The sequence below is a fragment of the Labrus mixtus genome, chromosome 19 (genome assembly GCF_963584025.1).
Source record: "Labrus mixtus chromosome 19, fLabMix1.1, whole genome shotgun sequence".
In the NCBI taxonomy this organism is placed as follows: domain Eukaryota; kingdom Metazoa; phylum Chordata; class Actinopteri; order Labriformes; family Labridae; genus Labrus; species Labrus mixtus.
The window spans coordinates 5,547,355-5,567,786 of record NC_083630.1 but is presented as its reverse complement, the minus strand read 5'-3'; the positions used below and the strand labels follow the sequence as shown (position 1 = coordinate 5,567,786).

Below are 20,432 nucleotides of genomic sequence, written 5' to 3'. Positions count from 1 at the left end.
CCGGAGCATATGCTGCCGCATTCAGACATCAGCTCACTCGGATATTCTGCGGATAAAATACTAGGGGTCTGGCAGGATAAACTCCGGGTAATATCGGAGTAAAAAATTTGGCTGTCACACATACAGCTCCTCCTGGAAATCTCCAGAGTTTTTCAGGAGATTTCTGTATGTATGGAAAGGGTTATAGAGAGCATTTAGGGAACAAGATAGCTCTTATTTGTTCACATAAAAGAGAGCCTATGTATCAAATGAAATGACCTTGTTTCTGTTCGTCATAGATTGTCACTTCTTGATGCTTGTGTCAAATCAACGTCTAAAAAAAAAAAGCTGTGATTGCAACTGTATGAAAATAATCTTTGTTGTGATTATAATCCTTCTGAGCGCATGCATCCACATAGAACATAGAACAAAAAGGTGGAGTTGAAATGTGGAATATAGGGCACAGAGAGGGGACACTTTCACACGTTCACTGACATGGCAGCAGTAAGACTTTCACACAATGGAGGCTACACAGGCTGGTCAGCACAAGACAGGAGAATATCATCGTGTGAATACATGCTCAGTGCTTTACCAGGGAAGACAGGTATGATGTGATCCAAGGGTTTGTGATATGGGAGATATACCTTTACTCCAGAGGACGTGTAGGTAGTCCTTATCAAGAGGCTGGTTCAGAATGATCAGACAGATCCTCTGCGTGCCTGCAACACATGACAGAGGGAGGGAAAAGTATGAATCCTTCACAGTCAGACAGAGACAGATGATGGTGTTTAACAGCCTTGCTGTATATTTAGCCAAAAGAAACACATGACTATTGCTTGTTAAAGAAATTACTTTTGGGCAGCTGTTTGTGGCACTGGGTTTACCAAATGAAGGTTGTTGTTGAAGTTGGAATAATAATAATCCTTTTAAATTGGTGTCCATCCATTTTATTTTAATGAAATGAAAAAGACTGTTTCTCAGTGAGGTCAGTGAGCTGGGCTTCTCATAGTAAAGGCTGGTGGATTCATCCTGGCTAAATAAAAGCCACCTTCCATTTTCAGTTTTTCTAGCTTCAGGAGGTTTTCAGAAATTAAGTCTTCGATAACCTCACACTCATTTCAATACCTTATCCTTGATGAAACACCACCTGTAACTGAAAAACCAAACATACTGTAACAGAGGAAAGCCCCTTCCAAAACAGGAACGCTTTAAGGTAACAAACCCTTCTTCTAGCGTCGTGCTTTTCAGTCAGTCATCCCACTCAAAGCCCAATCTATCTGAATGTTAAGCATTTCTTTTTCTTGTCTGTTAGAATTGTAATTTTTCTTTCTGTATGGAAGCAAAAAAAGAAATAGTAGAAATCTCTGCATATATTGAAAGAGTGAAAACAATGGACCAAAGATGAAGCACAAACTCACATTCCCTGATCTTCACACTTTTACTTTTCTTCATTTATTTTTTTAACCTTCACTCTCTCACCTGCCCTTCTGGATGATTGCTCATCCATTTTCAAGCTAGTTGCCTTCTGTAGAAAAGCCACAACGCTAGACACAAGCTTTAACAACATAATTACACTATTGGATTCCAGTTTGAATCACCACAAAAAGGCACATCTTTATAAAGGTTTAAATTGCCTATACAGTTTTCCTTATGGATGGTTAATGCAGTGGGATGCCAGCGAAAGCAACAGTGAAGAGGAAAGAAAAAGAACACACTGATGAATGTGACTCACCTTGAGTCAAGAAACCTTTTTTTTTGAATATTTAACCTCAGGTGTAAAGAGCATTTTGGCTTGGCTGAGGAGGTGTGACGAATTAAAAAAAAAAAAAAGAAGTGTCCTCTGGGTTTGTGACTTTGTTGCTGCAGCAGGCTTGATGTTGTTAAAAAGTTCACATCACTGGAGGTCATTTCCAATATGAAAGTCAACCCCAGCAGAGTGTGTTAAAAAAGGAAGAGGGAGGGAAGAGGGGATAAAGAAGAGGATGAAAAGAGAGGAGGGGTAGGTGAGGAGGAGAAAGAGAAGAGGAAGATTTGTCACTCTTGTCTCTTAATTGGCTCGGGAGTGTACAGAGAACAAAACACATACTCAACCAGGCGTGACTTTTCAGATAACCCCTCGTCACACAAACGCTCACCTCCCCGCACACACACGGGAGGTGCACGGCCTTTTCTGCACTCCGTTCAGAGATATGTCACCTTGGGGGTCTCATAAAAGTGCTAGACAGCATAAATAGAACAAACACAAACACAACCCAAGCACCTAACCGAGCACATAGATGTTCCAGGAAAATACATTTATGATTTAAACAGGGAAATGTAAAAAGGCTAACCATGCACACCAGGGATGTTAAAAAGCAGACATCCAGGGGCTGTTTTTTAAATATCCTATGAGAGTTTAGATAAGCATTTTCTGCAAGAGATTAAACACAAGACGGGATAAAGATATACAGTAAACGTATGAAATGGGAAGTGAGAAGAGTTCCCTGTATCATACAGTTTATATTCACAGTGTAGTACGGGGAATTTTAAGAATATATTTCACCTACGATAGCAAAGGATGGATTTATCAACACAATTAAATCATCAGGAGTTTGTGTGCATGCCTGCTATCCTCCCTCCCTCCCTCCCTCCCTTCTTTCCTTCCTTCCTGCATTCCTGTCTTTCTTCCTTCCTGCTGGAATTACTGCCTTCCTTCCTTCCTTCTTTCCTGCCTGCCATCCTGCCTCCCTCCCTCCCTCCATTCCTCCCTTCCTTCCTGCCTGGCTGCCTTCTTTCCTTCCTTCCTTCCTTCCTGCCTGGCTGCCTTCTTTCCTTCCTTCCTTCCTTCCTGCCTGCTATCCTGCCTCCCTCCCTCCCTTCCATCCTTCCTTCCTGCCTGCTATCCTGCCTCCCTCCCTTCCTTCCTGCCTACCTGCCTTCTTTCCTTCCTTCCTTCCTGCCTGCCTGCCTCCCTCCCTCCATGCCTGCCTGCCTTCCTGCCTGCCTGCCTTCTTTCCTTACTTCCTTCCTTCCTGCCTGCCTGCTTTCCTGCCTCCCTCCCTCCATTCCTGCCTGCCTTCCTTTCTTCCTTCCTTCCTTCCTTCCTTCCTCCCTTCCTTCCTGCTCCAGTCTCATCTGTAACCATTTCCATTTTGTAATTATTTGCACACCCTTTAGATTATTTGAAATCTGTAGAATAAATCTTGGATCTGTACAGAGAGCAAACCCAAGAGCAGCTGTAATGCTAAGCTAGTGTGTTTGAGTAAAGAGCTGCTGATAGCATATTCTCAGGAGGGTGTGTCTCTAGACTGACATTGGTCTTTTTGTGTTATTGATTTTTGAGCTGTACAAGCAGAGACGATCAACACCACCTCTGTGTCTCTGCTCCAATGAAACCCACAGGTGTTACAATGTCAAGTAAATACAAACACATGTACACAAACAGAAGAACAATTACACTGACCTTTGGTAGTTTAACAAGATTTGAAACAATCAGTTCACTACAATCTGTGTCTTAAGTGTAACATTTGAGTGCAGTGAGCGCACTCGCTGGAGTTACAGGAGTGACGCTGTTTGGTGGTGGCTATCTTTCAGCTATGACACACGCCGGCGCTTATGAAACATTGATGCTGATGCAGTAAGAGTATTCCACAACAACTGGCGTGACAAAACACTATCACAGGATAACGATGTGAACTTATGAATCATGTGTTTTGATTTTTAAGGCAGTGGAACGAGCTATCAGCTGGTCCAGAGTCACCACTTGTAATTTCACCCTCATAAAGTACACTTTCAAACCGCTTCATTTCCCACTGTTGTCTTTGAACAAAGTGAATTCATGAGATGACACAGGTTTTTTTTTTATTCAGAAGCAGGACTATTTATTTTTAGAGTAACATCAACGACCAAGATGCCTCCTTCAAAGTCTGTTTTTCTCAAACTGCTAACATAACAAGCAGACACATCAAACCGTGTTTCAATAAAGATTCATTATGTACGCAGCAGAACAAAAAGGGAACCGAGAACTGCATCTCATACATATACACGCTGTTGTCATGAAAGTGCAAGTGATTTGTTTTTGAGTTTGCGTTCCCATGAGACGGTTTGTGTGTCAGAGTGAGGAGGAAGAAGCAGAGAGAGCAAAACAAGTGTGACAGTGATGTGATGGAGTGTGTGTTATGATCAGACGCAGACACATCGCCCGTGTCTGTGTCTTTGTTTATGTGCCGGTGTCCCACACTCAGATGTAGCTTGTGTAGTTATCACTGTTAAGAAACTGTTAAACTGTATTAAAGTCAGCTTGTGTTCAGTTGTCATGAAAATTGAAATGAGCTGGAGAGACAAAAAACATTTTTGTTTTTTATCTTGACTTTCAATGAGGAGCCTGATGGGCCAATATGACATGTTGGACACCTGATACAGACACTCATTTTGAAGAGGAAAAGTGTACAGGAAGTGAGGTGGAATGAAAAAAAAAAACCTGTATTCTATGGATTTCTGAACCCATTTAGCCCCGACTTGACTTTACAAATGTACTCAGACGCCTGCTCTCCTAAATAAGTATATTCAAGAACATAATTCATCATAAATTGCGACTCAATCTAGTTCAAACCTCCAACCAATAAGCTGTGATGCTCTGCAACAAGCGCAGAAGTCAGTGCAGACAGGAAGTAAAAACCACAAAGTCAGCGCATGCTCTGCAGGATAAACTACAGAATGTGAATAATACGTTACATATAAGAAGTTTTAATTGAGGAGCATAACAGAAAACATATCTGCTGGTACAGATATGAGTGTAATAGGCTTGTAACGATATGATAACATTAGCGAACCAGCACATCAGCTGTGCTTTATTAAATTGACTGAATGATTTAGTTCCAGTGTGTTCGCTCTAGGTGTGTGTGTGTGTGTGTGTGTGTGTGTGTGTGTGTGTGTGTGTGTGTGTGTGTGTGTGTGTGTGTGTGTGTGTGTGTGTGTGTGTGTGTGTGTAAGACATTACCTGAGGGCAGCAGAGAGTCCAAAGGCGTAAACTCTTCATCCATCGCTAGAATCCACAGTAGACCTCTTATCTATTAGCCGACTGACCCAGAACTGAGGAGAGAAGGACAGACACTGTTGCTATTGTTCTTGTGTTTATCTTTTTCTATTTTAAACTCAATCTCAGGAAGTCAATAAACTAGCTAAGAGTCCTCTGGGCTAAGTATTCTCCCTGAAATAAGCAGACGTAACACATGTCATGCAGAGGACAGTCACAGCACAATAACACTTAAAATGGACAGACAACAGTTTACGGCTGCAGCTCAAATTGTGTTTTGTTACTGCTTTATTTGCAAACTATGTTGTCAATCATTTTTAGTGTGTGGAAAGAATGTGCACGTCAATGACAAAAGTAAAACATTCTCCCACAGTGACCTACAGTCTTTCATCCAAACCCTGTATAACCAGTCCATGCATGCACTGTATTGAACTTGTTTTAAATTAATTTAGAGTTATTTCAGCCTTTTGTCTTTATTATAATAATAATTATAATAATAATAATAATAATACATTTTATTTATAAGCGCTTTTAAAAAACTCAAAGACAATTTACAATAGTTAAAAACATTGCAACATTACACACAAATCATAAAGATAACAACAATAAAGGTAATTATTACATTACAATTATATACATTAAAAGCTTGTTTAAAGAGGTGAGTTTTGATAAGTGATTTGAAAGTAGGAGGGTCGGTGCAGTGTTGAATGGTTATGTCTTCATCATCATGTTTTTATGCATCACTTGATTTCTTTAAGGCTCGTCCTGTCTTGTGTTATGTGTTTATTGTAAGTTTCATAGAGCTGAGTGATTTCTCTGCACTTTTGCCCAAGGGAATTCCTCCCCTTAGGACAATAAAGTATCTTGTATCTTATAATTATACTAAACAGAAGAAAAAAAAACCTCTTACATTGGACAATCTGCCATCATTAAATGTGGGGCCTCTTTGATTAAAACAAGCTTTCAATAAGATAACAAAAACAAAGCAGTGAGACAGATTTTCTTTCTCATGGGCGACTAACTGATACAAAACATTTCCTCTAATGAAGAGGAATCAAGACCATTAAGAAGGATTATTATTATCACAGTCAATCCAATGATTTGTCACTTAAAACAACATGAATGGCTCTGACTTTGATATCACTAACAAACTAAAGAGAGAAAGGCTGGACACCCACCACTGCTTTACATCTAAATAACATCGAAAAGTAACCCTTAGTCTTTATTATTTTAACTTAAAATGAGATCTTCACAGCTTCTCCAAACTCAGTTTCACTTGTTACAAACAGCTCCAAATACAAACATTGTGAAAGTGACTAATTAAGGTCTTTATATTGTGAGAAAAACACATTTTTTTCCATAATCCCCACAATCCCATAATCATGTCACGTCATTAAACGGAATTGAAATGGTTAAACGCCAGTAACTACTATTATTTATATGTATTTATTTATTTTAATTAGTATTATTTATTTTCATACAGAGGTTTCACTATATTGTTATAAAATGGGTCAATATATTGTATCATGGTTCATTGCATTATAATTTTATTGTTATTATTTTAATTGCAACCAAATACTGTTCCCTTGGAAACCGGACTTTGATATCCCGACCAGCTTCTCATTCCGTTTCTCCTCTTCAGCTCCGTGCACAACGACCGAGACCAACCTTACACATACTGAATACTAAGTGTTATCACAAAAACAACACACGTGTGGACACGGCTTTTCAATACTTATGAACCGACATCACGTGTTAAAGCAGTCACTGCAGAGCTTCGTAAATATTTGTTAAAAAACTCACAGAATGAAGAGACTTCCGCCATTGATGTTGTAAACAGTCAACGAGAGCACAGAGAGCTGAACGCAGCTGAGGGATGGAGTGGTGGGAATCTGTGACGGCGACATCTCGAGGTTAAAAGTGGAACTGCGCCTCGCTTTGAACATTGCTCCAAATCAGGGATGAATACTTTTCATATGTAGAAATCTGAAATTAAGTGATGAATAATATCAGTTCAGAAAAAAACAGATAATGGCATAAACCTAGTGATTTAAGAGTAATTAATGGTTCGTACCTTGTATTTTATGCAGCACAACCTCACACTCACTTTACGCAAGGAAAAAACAGTGAGACTAAACACAAATTACCAAAAAATAATTGTGTAAAAAAAGGTCCCACAGACAGAACAAACCTACAAAAGGCAAAAACACTTAGAGGTGAACAAACATCATGACAGGCAGCTGAATGACGGTGTGTGTTTGAGATATCTTCAGACAGCAGGAGAAGTCGTGTAAAGTGAGAATCCAAACGCAAACACACTCTGCACACGGTTCACAGGCACTCACACACTCATGCTATGTGAAGATGCATGGGAAGTCATTCCTTCTGTGGGCATGCATTATAAATACATCTATGAATAAATTCCCGGCTGAATGCATTCTTCATTGGCTGTTTTTTACAAGGCCACACCAGCTGAATGTTTGATCAGATCTGTCTCCTCTCTCTGCACTTTGTCTAACTAGCTCACCCTTCCTTGTCCATCAATATTTCCAATATTTACCCTTTTCATTTATTAATCTCCTTGCTCATTTCTCCCTTTATTTTGAAATATTTTTGTACAACATCTACAGTCTTCATCTCACTCTCCCATTGTGTTTGTGTACATCTTGTTTCATGTTCCACTGAGCAGCTTTCATAAGAATGAATGGGGCCCTGCTTCCAATACTGAATCCATTCTATAATACATCGATAGGATGTTATGTCACAAAGTAACACCATGACTCCAAAAACCAAGACTCAGTACACAGAGTGTGCACAGTAAAAGCAAACAGGTACTTATTCAGTTCACCTGCTCATAAAAGAGCACAGAGTAAGAATTATTACTGGACTTTTTAATTTAATTTTCTCTTCAAGGTCATACCTCAGTGAAGCGACTGTGTTTGTGTTGGGTTCAATTTAATACCTGCTATCAGTGGAAACACAAGTCACATTATTACCCTGCTCACCCCTGGCAGAATACACCTGTTACTGTGACAGATAATAAAACAAGAAAAGGAGGACACACTAACTGAAATGTAAATCCAAGTCTCTCCATACAGTGTAATCCTCCCTATCCTTTCTCTACTTCCATGTCATTTCTTTTTAACCAGTTTTTTATTCCCTTACTAATGAGCTTTCATTTGGTCTCCTCTTTATTCCTTTTGTCCGTCTTGCCTATGTCCGCTCCCCCTTTTTGTCTGTACCCCCTCATACTTGCGGGACTGAATATGTAGGCCATTGTTTTTATCTGCCCATTATGATGACCCAATTAAGTTAAGAATGAATGAAACATGAGGGCAAAGGAAAGATAGCCTTATTACTTGTTTTTTTTAGGTTGAGTCTTATGATGGGTAAACACAATATGGTGCAGTATTTCACCAGAAGAGGGAATTCCAAGGTAGCCAAAAGGGGCGAAGGCACTGCAACAGTGCGAGAGGTTAACAGTAGGAGAAACAGGCATCAATCATTCAGATAGGCCTCATACTTACAAAAGATCAAACCTCACATTTAAGTCAAAAGCACACCTGGAAAATCACAACAGAAGTTCTCCAGGCCTTTAGGAGGTAACTTGGACTGCGGCACATTTTTCATTTGTAGCACATTTATTTATTTATTTTAAGTCTTTCAGAATTCAAAGCCTGTTTCTCTAAATAGATTTTTTTTTAGTCTCCATGTTGGCCACCGTAGTTTTCTCAAATACAGTTAACAAATAGCCCTCTAGATACCTCAGCACTAAGGAACGGGTCATTCAGACCAAGGAGGGCTGATAACAGGGGATTAGATCCACAGAGTCAAAGTGGAGGTGGCTGCTCTTTTAACTCCCACACATGGATAGGGCAATGATTATTAGCATCTTGATAGTTTCTTTCTTGGCATTGCCTTGCTGTACTTTGTCCGCCAAGAGAATCCAAGAGAAACAGGTGGATTTCTTTATGGTCATGATATCATTGCCTAAGGGCTAGTGTCCAGGAGTAAAGACCGACCTTGAGTGTTTGGATGGCACCATTCCAGCTGCAGCTATAAACTCATATCTGTTGAGTAGGCTGGTGGATGTGCTGTTACAGAGGAGTTCATCCATTTCCTCCCCCCCGACATGAAAACAAAAATGAGCGGTGTAGGTTATTAATCTTTCGTGCCACTGATTCTACACATCTGGCCCGAGGGCACCCTGGGAAGTATACATTAGTGGATGGTGTAATATCAGGTGTAGAGATATTGATGGTGTTCTGGTAGAAGCCTGCCGTCCAAAAATGATTACTCCACCTGTGTGTGTGCTACAACCTAAAAAAAATAAGTTATTTTTTATTTCTTTGTATCACAATCTCTGTCACCTAGGGGTGGAGAAAAGAAGAGCTGGACTCAACTGGACTGACCTATAACTACTGGAGGGGTTATAGGGAAGCTGTTGGGGGCCATGAGATGCAGATGATGCCTTATGTGGCCTGATTGCTGTTTACCTGATTCTGCCGACTTTGTCTGAAAAAAATCTATTTCAAATGATGCAGAATACGTGGGAGCTCATTAAGCTTCACTACCAAAAAAGGACATTTGTGTTCCTGAAGTTTGTGTTTAGCATTCAGACACAAGGTGCTTTAGAGGGACACAATGAACAGCTGGTTCTTTAAAACAACGTTGGCTTACTTTTATGAAGACGAGTAAAAGAGACAGTGAATGCATTTAATTATCGTTTGTTTAGGTTTTAGACAACAAGTGGCTCATTATTTGTGTACCTCTCTGTTGCTCAAACATACACTGATAAATTTGCTAAAAACAACGTCTATAGACTATACAAGAGCAAGGACAAACAAATATGGAACAGATGGGGAACGAAGTGATTCTCTGTTATATTTAAACTAATTCATTTAAAATGTTTTATTTCAAACATGTTTTCAAAAAAAATTTAATATATATATTACAATCAAAGCATACTTTCTGTAGTGTTTCGATTTTTTTTCCTTAACCAGTCCATATTCGAAAAGGGTGTAGGATGAAGTTAAATAACTTATCCAGTCATACTCCTTTTATCTTTATAGCTTAATAAATTAATCCAATGCTAAGCTTTACAAAATAAAGTCAAATAATACAGATAACGAAGTAACAAAAGCAACAGATATAATGCATTACACACATTAATTGGTAGACGGTACAGACCTTACAACTGATATTGATTCAATTCTTCCCATTGACTGCTCAATTTTATATTTGTTAAATATGTTATTCTTGAAAATGTGTTTAAACTGTCCTAATGTTTTACTTGTTTTCATTTCATCACTGCAGCTGTTCCATAAATTAACACCCTTCATTGTAATATAGTGTAGTTTCATGTTGGTCCTTACTGCTGGTTCTGAGATTGTGTTTACTGTCCCTCTGCTGAAAAAACTTTTGGATACTGTTCGGTATCTGATCATTTTTAACTTTGCACATGATTTGAGTGGTTTTAAAGTCGACCAAGTCCTTAAGTTTCAGTGTTTTCAGTTTGATGAAGAGTGGGTTGGTTGGTTCTCTGTAGTTGGAGTTAATTATAATTCTTATGGCTCTTTTCTGGAGAATGAAGACTGGTTCTGTATTTGTTTTGTATGTGTTCCCCCACACTTCCACACAGTAACTAATATATGGGAATATTAGGGAGCAGTACAATGTGTAAACTGACTGTTGATTTACCAGCCCTTTCACTTAAAATAAAATTGCAGTACATTTAGATATTTTTGCCTTAATGTATTGTATGTGTGATTTCCAGGATAATTTATTACAATAACTCCAAGAAATTTTATTTCAGCCACTCTTTCAATTTCCGCATCATTAATCATAAGCTTCTTGGTCAAGCCAGTTGATCAGTTCCCAAAGATTATACATTTGGTTTTACTTAAGTTCAATGTTATTTTATTTGAGTCAAACCAACTCTTCAGTTTCTTTAATTGATTTCCCACTGTATCCAAAAGTTTTTTTCCAGATTGTTCCCACAGCATAGTAAGTTTGTGTCATCTGCAAATAAAATAGTTTTTAAAATACAGGCGACTTCACATATGTTATTGATGTACAGAAGAAATAATAATGGCCCCACAACTGAACCTTGGGGAACTCCACACTTTAACTTCATGTGTTCTGATTGAACCTGATTGATTTGAACATATTGATATCTGTTGTCTAAGTAACTGATGAGTCAAGTGAGTGCAACTCCTCTGATTCTCCTCTGACTATGCCGTAGGAGAACTCCTACGGCATAATCTTTGTTTTCGACGGCTGTTGTGATCTCTTCTACAAATTCTGAGTGCCATTGAGGTGGTCCTGTTGTTTCTAAATCCATATTGTTGATCATACAGTTTATTGTGTTTAGTAATAAAATCATGTAGTCTTACATAGTATAGTTTTTCCAGTATTTTAGAGAATTGTGGCAGTAAAGAGACCGGTCTGTAGTTCGAGAAAATGTGTTTATCGCCTGATTTATATAATGGTATAACCTTAGCAAATTTCATGTTATTTGGAAAGACACCATTTTTCAGGGATTGATTGCAGATATATGTGAAAGGTTTTATCCCAAAGTTAATTATACATTTCACCAATGTCATATCAATATTGTTGCAGTCTGTTGAGTTCTTACTTTTGAATCCTTTAATAACATCAATAATTTCTTTTTTTTATCAGTGCCTTTCAAAAACATGGTATCTATTATATTCATAGTTTTACTCTCCACTTCATTTCTGTTGCTAGTGCTTGAAATCTCTCTTGCCAGACGTGGCCCGATGCCAACAAAAAAAATCATGAAATTAATTTGCTATTAAGGTCATTTCATTGATAGTTTAATTGGTTTTAGATAGGAAATAGTTTGGGTATCCTGTTTTTCCAGACCTTTTTCTTTTTCAGATACATGCAGCAGAAATGAGTTACAGACCCAGATACCCAGAGTTTGCTGGAAGGATTATATATCCCGTCTGGCCTGGGAATCCCCCAGGAGGAGCTGGAAAAAGTTAATGGGGAGAGGGAAGTCTGGTTAGACTTTCTTAACCTGCTGCCACCACGACCCTCGGATAGGCTGAAGAAAATGGATGGATGGATGGATGCTGAAGATGATGGGGGAAAATTTTGCTTCAGTCCCTTGAGGCTTCGAATTCAGCAGACCTGAGGGATTAGAATTGTCTAATAGTCTTGATTTGAGGATTTTTCTGTTTCTGAGTCAGAAGGAGGGAAGTGAAAAGGGGAAAAAAAACCTTTCAGGAAGGCAAAAAGACATTCAGAGAGGAAACCAGAGAAGAAAAAGGAAAGTTTTTTTTGTGTGTGTCAGACTCAGAGTAGAGTAGATTACCCTGTAAGAGCTGCTGCTGGGGCTGGATTTAACCTATAAGCAATCTTCCTGGAGTATATGCCCGCGTATGGTTGTGCCTGTGTGTTGTTCTCTGCTCTGCAGTCTCTGGGGACTTCTCTTTTATCCCTGAGCAGAGAACATACCACACACCATCTCTGCCCTCCAACTTTTCTTTCTCTCTTTTGTGAGCTTTCCATCTCACAAATGCAAAACCTGTACAGTCACACACGCTTTTACTCTAGCGCTTCACATTCTCTTGTAACACTCTTGTAAAGCTCTGTGTGTCTCATACAGACATGGTGCATTTATTTACTGGAATCAAACTTCAAGGGTCATGCATTACTCTCCCATCTTTAGTACAAATTGCACTTTTTCAGTTTGGATATTTTCAGAATAGTCAAAGAGAAGCTCAACTTTAATCCAAAAAATGATTGAACAAAGTTGAATAAATCAGTGAAATCTATGTGGACCGACCTAAAGCATGCAGAAAGCTTTTTGAAAGACTTGGTATACAGCAGGTTTCCATGCCACTTGATTTGGTTGATTTCTTCGATACATGATACTGGGCGCATAGAAAATAGAGCTCATTACTGTAGTCTTTACAAAACCTATTGTTGTACATCTTAAATATTCCATATATTCATATAAATATGAGAAAAAAAGTACATGTATTAAAATTGATAGGACAAAAAATCCTTGAATTGTCTGATTTAACTCACAACACCATGAGTGACTTTGGATATAATAAAACCAACCTGTGTTTCTTTATTGATTCTCTAACACATCCTGCTGCTTAAACCACGTTATGAGTTATCCCTCCAGGTAACACTTGGTTTTCTGCATGGTTTCGTTGTGGTGAAAGACGTATGCAGGATAAATAGTGATGCGCGGATGTGTTGGGAAACAATGAGAACTACAGTGGTCGGCCTCCGTCTTCTCAGTGTACATTTTTATTGTCTTGGAGTCCTCGAGGTGGGAATAAATCCCAACAGGCCTCTGAAGTGATTCTGGTTTGACTTAAATTGGGATCTAAATCTCTTTAATAGATTTGAAAGCAAAGCCAACTTCCATTATGCATTTCTTTCAACTCACACAGCAGTTCACTCTGTGTTGACTGTGGTGAGAAAGTAAGGATTTGATGATTGAAATACTTCAGGAATGAATAGAAGAATATCTCAAAATGTGTTGAAGGCTTTTCTTTTATCTCATTCCTACTTTTTCCCTTCACAAACAGAAGAGAGCGGTTAAACTGCACAGTATGATGAAAAATAATTACTTGTTTCTTGAAGTGCTTTAACAGTTCAACACTTGTTTTATGATTTGCCCTGGAGGTATAAAGAACTACATCACATACACTCATTTTATCTCTGGAAATACACCAGATGTGTGAGTTTTTCTCTCTGATATATTTTTAGTTCATTATGTTTGTTTAACCAACTGGCCGGCTGATTGGTTGTCTTGCTCAGCGTACTGAAGCTGCCGTCGACTGTCTTGGAGGTAGGGAATCTCTCGGCTGTGTTGATTGACACTCTTGCCTGCCGTGCAGATTGACAAACTGCTGAGGTGAAGCACCAGCAGCTTAAGCTCTGTACCAGCATGAAAACCAGTAGCTGTTGAGGACTGTAAAGTAAATATATATCAAGCAAAACACATGATGGAGTTTTAAAAACACCATACTGAGAAGAGTACATTTGTGTTAGTACAGTAACATCCCAACGCTGCAGCAGCCACATACAGTATGTGTTAGTAACATCTTAAACATGGTGTCTTTGAAAACGAACGAGGCCTTTGTTGATGTGTTTTATCTTGTTGGCGGCTGAACTTTTGTCCTTGTCTAAATTTATTTTGACTGTTGCAAAAAGGTTATTCAATATCATGTCAAGTAATAGTGGAAGAAGATGAGCATTAACATTGTCTTCCATCACAACTATTGAGGCTTTGGGGTGATTTGAAGGTCATGTTTGTAGTCAACAGTGACTAAAGTCAGAAACTTTACCAAAGGAGGGTTGGCAGGAAGACCATGCACAGTCATTGTTGTCCTGCTCTCATGTGGTCAATAAAAATTAAGATAAGATAAGATGAACCTTTATTCATCCCACAACAGAGACTTTAACAGCGTTACAGCAGCGAAGAGCAAATATAGCCAAAAAGAAGAACACACAGTGCACAATTAAATAAAAAACTAAAAATATAGATCACAATATTTGAGTAGCCAAAAACAGAGCTGCAGTTGTAACAAATGTAGTGAAGAAAAACACTATCATACACACTGTGTTAATGAAGCTTTCTGCCTGCCAGCCATCACCTTTATTGATTGTTTCCTGACAAGGAGCAAAGCTGCAGCACTGCTAATACATGTATGTAAAATACAGTGAATGTTCGTTTTAGTTTCTACACAGAACAGTGTGAAGAGCAAAACATGCAGGATAAGAGACTCCATGGGTTCAGTTAAACGGAGCAGTATCTCTGCATGTGAGGCTGCATCAATTTAGTGTCCCCACAACCAAACAGATTGCTCAACAGGGAGATATTGACTCCCCCATCATTTCTACAGCACAGCATAATCTCTGCAAAACTCTAAAAATGCATATGCATCATCATCTTTTGCCCAAGAAGCAAAATATAGTTTTAGATCACTAGAAAATGGGAAGATGAAAAATAAAAAAACACAGAATCATTGCTCCTCCCTGACTAAACTTTTCAAGTAAATAAATGCAATGAGAAATTTTAAGGGAAAAATTTGTTCTCACATGTTCACAACATTTCTATGTTTCTAAGTTTCTAAGCGCCCAGGACATAACAGGTGGCAGATCTGCATTTATCAGATGTAAAAAGAGAGAAATTAAAGATTGGGAAGCAGGCAGGTAAGAAACACTGAGCCAACAAGTCCTGATGTGTTGATATTCAGCAGACTCCCGGGGACAATAATATTGTCTGACTCCCTCGGAGTGCACATTTCCTTCACCCTGGAAACTAATCAGGGCACAGACAAGCTCTCATGTCAATCTTAATGAGAAATCACATCCAGGAGAAAGGCATGCATGTGAACCAGTGTTCCTCAGTGCAAAATAATAAGTCAGAAGGATTGTTGTCACAGAAGAAGAAATATTGCTTCTACATGATAAAAAGAGATATTAGATGCTCTCTTTTTTTATTTTATTTTATGTTTTGAGTTTGGTTTGAAAGGTTAGGTAGTTGTCAGAGTCACCAGCCCATTTCAGACTGCTTTTGTCGCAGAGGTAACTAAGCTCAGCTTTCATCGAGTCTTTGTAAATTCATAGAATTTTAATTCATTCTGATTCCACAACAGCGTAATATCGGTGTCCCAGTCTGTTAATTCACGTTGCGATTTGGTGTTGAGGAAACACGGCACAGTGGGAGCTCTAACCGTTGTTTACAGATATAGATCAGCTCCGTTTAAAACCCTTCTAGTAGAAAACAAAAGGAACACTTTAAACTAAGGTCTCAATATTCACCATTAACTAGTTGACTATTAGCATGCTAATTCTTATTTTCCATACCTCCAGACCTTTAGCATGTTATGTCCCACTTTGGTCAAGAGTCACAGCTTTTTCCCTTTGGATTAAATTCTTGGGGGAGTGCAAAAAAAAAATGATTTAAAAAACTGAAGGGAGAAGTTGTTTTTAAAAACTGCAGACACAGAGAGAATGAAACAGAATGGAACCAGACTGAGGCTGGGAACTCTGGAAATTCCATCTTGGACTCAGTCAAGCAGTCATCACACCAAATTAGCATTTACAGCAAGGAGCAATTAAAGAGAGAAAAGTTAAGTGTGCTCAGTGTTCTGCAACTGGACCTGCCTTTAAAGAAACCTGGCCCACTATCTCTCTGTCGCACACAAAGATGCGCACACTTACTTGCTTTCCCACGCAATTATGCAATTGTTCTTTTACCCTTTGACTTACACAACCCATGGTCCTGCTGTGACATCAGTTTTATGAGCTGTAAAGCAAAGTGAGCTGTAAAGTGTTAAAGGAGGCAAGACGAAGGGAATTATAGTGGATAAGAAGCAAAAACGATCAGACAGGGCTGAGACATTCACTTACAGCATTACAATCTCGGCTGAGCCTCCTCAACCTACTCAGGGTTTTCCTCTTTGGTAATAATGATAGAGAAAAGACGCTCAACTCCCTTTCAATGTAAGGTTGAATCCAGAAAAATGTTCAAACAAGAAAAACAATTAGGACAGCTCTCCAAAATAAATTAGAATACAATTTTGGAGTGCTGTCCTAATAGTTTTTGGTTTCCTCTTTGGTTTTCAATAGTTACAACAACATAGGGTCACCCTCCTATAGACACTTAAGCGCCTGAATCTCTCTCATTGACCCTCACTGCTTTCGTCTGTCCACTGCAGAGATAACGTGTAGACCTCTGCTGGAAAACAGCAGGGTATTAAAAAGTATTAAGAAAGAGTCCGAGTGAGGATTGGAAGTGATAAGAAATGAAAGTTTACATTCAGCGTAGCTCTCTTTAAAGCTTTTTATGGCGAAAGGGATTAGTGAGAGTAGGGACTGCATCACGGAGATCGACATTTATCAGATGAAATATACCACTGCAGTGCATATGATCATCTAAAGTTTGACCTCCTCTGTCTTTAACTACATGTGATTATCAAGAGGATTGAATATGCTTGACACAATATTGATTTGTGCTTTTTGTGTACGTATATGTGCGAAAGACTATTGCTGTTGTGCTTAAAGTCGTGTGTGTCTGTGCACACATTTGTTTGTATTAAGCACTGATATTCAGGAGTGACCAGAAGGTGACTTATGACAGCAATGGTGTTGAAATGTTTTATTTTTAAGCGTCAGTTTGTCTGAGAAGAAATATTTCTTGCCTGTTGACACACTCCTACACTTAATTAGGTCATGTTATATTCTCTGTTTATCGTTCATTGTAATTTCCTGTTTTATTTTGAAAATACTGTCTACCAGATCCTGCTCTTTGTGTTTCCCACCTTGTGTCGTTCCGCCCTGTTTTTTTACTCTCTTGTGTCTCGTTATCCCCTGATGGTCTTTGCATTTAATCAATAGCTGTTTTCAATACCTCCTTGATTGTGGAACATACTGATTTGGCCAAAATGCAGCATGCAGTTGCAGTATGCAAACAAATGCGGGATCTGCAGTACACCCTGATGTCGTACTGATTCTGGAAACATCTACAGTATGCATCAGACCAGTCTCCCCTGCGTACCATTTCCTACAATGCAAAGCGCCAGGTCAGAGGTCGAAATGATGGACAACAACGGACATTGTAACAGGGGAAATAATCACAATCAGACCAAACCACACAAAGATACCAATTATCTTTTTTGATTCTCAAAATCAGGAAAATCAAAATGACTGATTTGTTAGATTTTTTCAGACTGTAAGTGGACACTGTAGGCACGGCTTAGATAATATAATGCCCATTTTTCACTTCTAAGCATGACAAGTTTTGTAAGTGGACTTCCTGGTTAATTCAAGGCTAAAGATGAATCTGCACCAGTTGTCACAAATAGGGGGCAGCTGTTGGTAGAGTTGGTCGTCGCTCAACCAGAAGGTCAGGGGTTCGATTCCCAGCTCCTGCAGCCACATATCCTATGTATCCTTGAGCAAGACACTTAAACCAAAGTTGCTCCCACTGCTTCATCGGCGGCGTATGATTGTTTATGAATGGGATTAGTTACTTCTGATGGTCTCACTACATAGCAGCCTCTACCATCAGTGTGTGAATGTGTAGGTGTGACATGCGGTGTAAAAGCACTTTGAGCACTTAACAAACTCAAGTCCGTTCACTGTTTACAAATCGTTAATTTCATGGTAACGGTAGTGTTTTTAATTGCTCTCTATGTTGAAGCTGCTTGTTCCTTTTTTCAGTTTGTTGTCACATTGAAGTTGCTATTCTGCACTTTGTGATGCCAATGTTTGAGACACATTCTGAAAAAATATAGGAATCTGTTACCAAAGGGTGTGACTGAATACAGAAGAACCCAATGGATAACTATCAGCATGATGTATAAAAGGTTGTACCAGCTTAACAACAGCCTCGCTCTGATAATGCCCTGTCCGCTGAGCCATCAGTCAAACTGACAGCCTGTACTCTCAAAATGTTTGAATTCCTTATTTGTTCAGACTTGGGCCATTTATCATAACTTTCAAAGGCCACAGAAGGCCATGAATAATTGAGAAGGTAAAAATGAAAAAGTAGAAAAATAAAACAATAAATACACAATCAGCCTTTATTTCCATGTGCCTTTCATGTTGAATAGGAAAATCAGTAAATCATTGGAGCTTAATATCAGCATAATGTGTTTAAATGACATAATCAATTCCTTTGACAGCACATATTTATGTTCTCTAGTTTTTCAGTAATATGTCAGATTTTAATGCTTACCTCCTGGCAATTGTTTAGCTCTCCGTTATAAATGGCGCTGAATCGAGAGCAGCTTAATAAAATACACATGCACATGCACATGCACACGCACACGCACACAAGATGAATTAGAATAATCACACCTGCTCATACAAACAACCCCATGAGATAAAGACCCCCACACACATGTTGGTGCTAGATTTGGTCCCTGTGCTGGGATAAATACTGAAGGCAGAGTGTGCGGTTTAGCAGAGAGAGGCAGAAATGTGATGCAGCCTGCAGTCTTACCTGGCAGTCATTCCTCTCAACAGAGCTTATTGAGACATTAGGCAGAAGTCATTAACCACAACAGAGACAAGAGGGACGGGGAGGGGAATCCAACTAACTCACTGCTCTAAATAAAACGATAGCACTGCATAAGAGAGTGTGTGCTTTGCTGTGCATGCTTGTGTGTGTGTGTGTGTGATGGCATATCCAGCAGCTCCTCCGTGCATGTGTGTGCATTACAAAGAAACAGACGATGCCTTTGAGCTTGCATCAGAGTGTTTGCATCCCTAATTTGCATCCCCGACTCAAATCTTACATACGCAATATTCTGTTTATGCTAAGATGTAGCGCTGAAAAGTGATGCTGTCGGTTTTGAGAGCCGCTCTGATTGATTTGGGGGTGAATGAATTCTGCAGAGCGCAATATAAGCTCACAACACATACAATAGCATCCGCATGAAATATGCCTGCCCTTGTGCGCACTGACAGCACTTCAAGGCTCTACATTTCAGTATAAAAATAGAGATTGTTTAATCTCTACAAATGTCAACATATGCCAAAAGTCATTTGCATTTGCTTTCATATTCAACACTGTTCCTCCCTATGATGTGAAGCTGAAGGAGAAAAACACCAGCACCACATCTTGATGAGAAAGAAAAATGGATATCTATGTCCTTGCCTTCACTGTTACCCTGATGCATGTTTCTCATTACATTCGCATGGCCTCATCAGTGATGTGTGCAGCAATTTGTAATATTCTGGAGGATTTATATCAATAAGGTCGGAATAAAAACACCCAGTGGTACCATCTTTAAAAGCTTCTTTTTACTTTCCATCTCTCTTTCTCAACTTATTTTTAAGCTTGAGTTGGTTTTGCTCTGAGATCATTGGAGGGTTGGTGAGAAAAATGTCTTCATATGTCTGTGAGCGTGCGTGTGTGCATGTGTGTCTGCTGAACAAGTCTTAAGAAGCATTTATCATGATTAGTCTTTCATCAGTGGACCAGAAGAGGACTTTAATATCATTGACAGTCCTTCCCTGCTTTTTCCATCTTCATTTTTTATTCCTTCATTCCCTGATTTAGTCAGCGCCGCTTTCCAGAGGCCCTTTTCATCAAAGAAGCTCAATAATCAGCAACTGCCAACCCCTCTACCGCCATTATCTCCTTGGGTGTATAAGAGCACTCATTAGCTTGACCTTGCTTGCTTTTTCTGATCGGGGTGAGTGCTTATTTAGATCTGGGGTCTAAGCTCAGCCGTTACATGACACAATGATTGACTGAGAACTTTAACATATATATCTTTGATTACACGGCCACAAATTTGCACAGCTCTGGACAACCCTCTATAGCGTTATTGCACATTTACCACTGTCATCACTGTTTTTGCAAACTTACCTCCAGCAAGTATTTTTACATTCAGTTGACAAGCCTGAATAAATGTTGTGCTTAATTTTTCAT

The 20,432-nt window shown here is 39.1% G+C and overlaps 2 protein-coding genes across 5 annotated transcripts in view; both read right to left on the bottom strand.

Moving 5' to 3' along the window:
* Nucleotides 1-7,262, bottom strand: part of tpk1 (thiamin pyrophosphokinase 1) — a 52,692-nt gene extending 45,430 nt beyond the window's left edge. Inside the window, exons 1-4 of one of the 4 annotated variants that reach the window (XM_061064001.1) lie at nucleotides 7,068-7,262; nucleotides 6,797-6,979; nucleotides 4,958-5,049; nucleotides 624-698 (exon numbers count right to left, since the gene is read on the bottom strand). In XM_061064001.1, coding sequence (XP_060919984.1) covers nucleotides 624-698; nucleotides 4,958-5,000 — 118 coding nt within the window. In that variant the 5' untranslated portion in view covers nucleotides 5,001-5,049; nucleotides 6,797-6,979; nucleotides 7,068-7,262. The remainder of the gene's footprint in view (nucleotides 1-623; nucleotides 699-4,957; nucleotides 5,050-6,796; nucleotides 6,980-7,067) is intronic. The other 3 variants (XM_061064002.1, XM_061063999.1, XM_061064000.1) reach the window with 3 other exon arrangements.
* hnf4g (hepatocyte nuclear factor 4, gamma) overlaps nucleotides 1-20,432 on the bottom strand; it is a 187,438-nt gene that overhangs the window by 154,310 nt on the left and 12,696 nt on the right. The gene's annotated exons all lie outside the window — the stretch shown is intronic.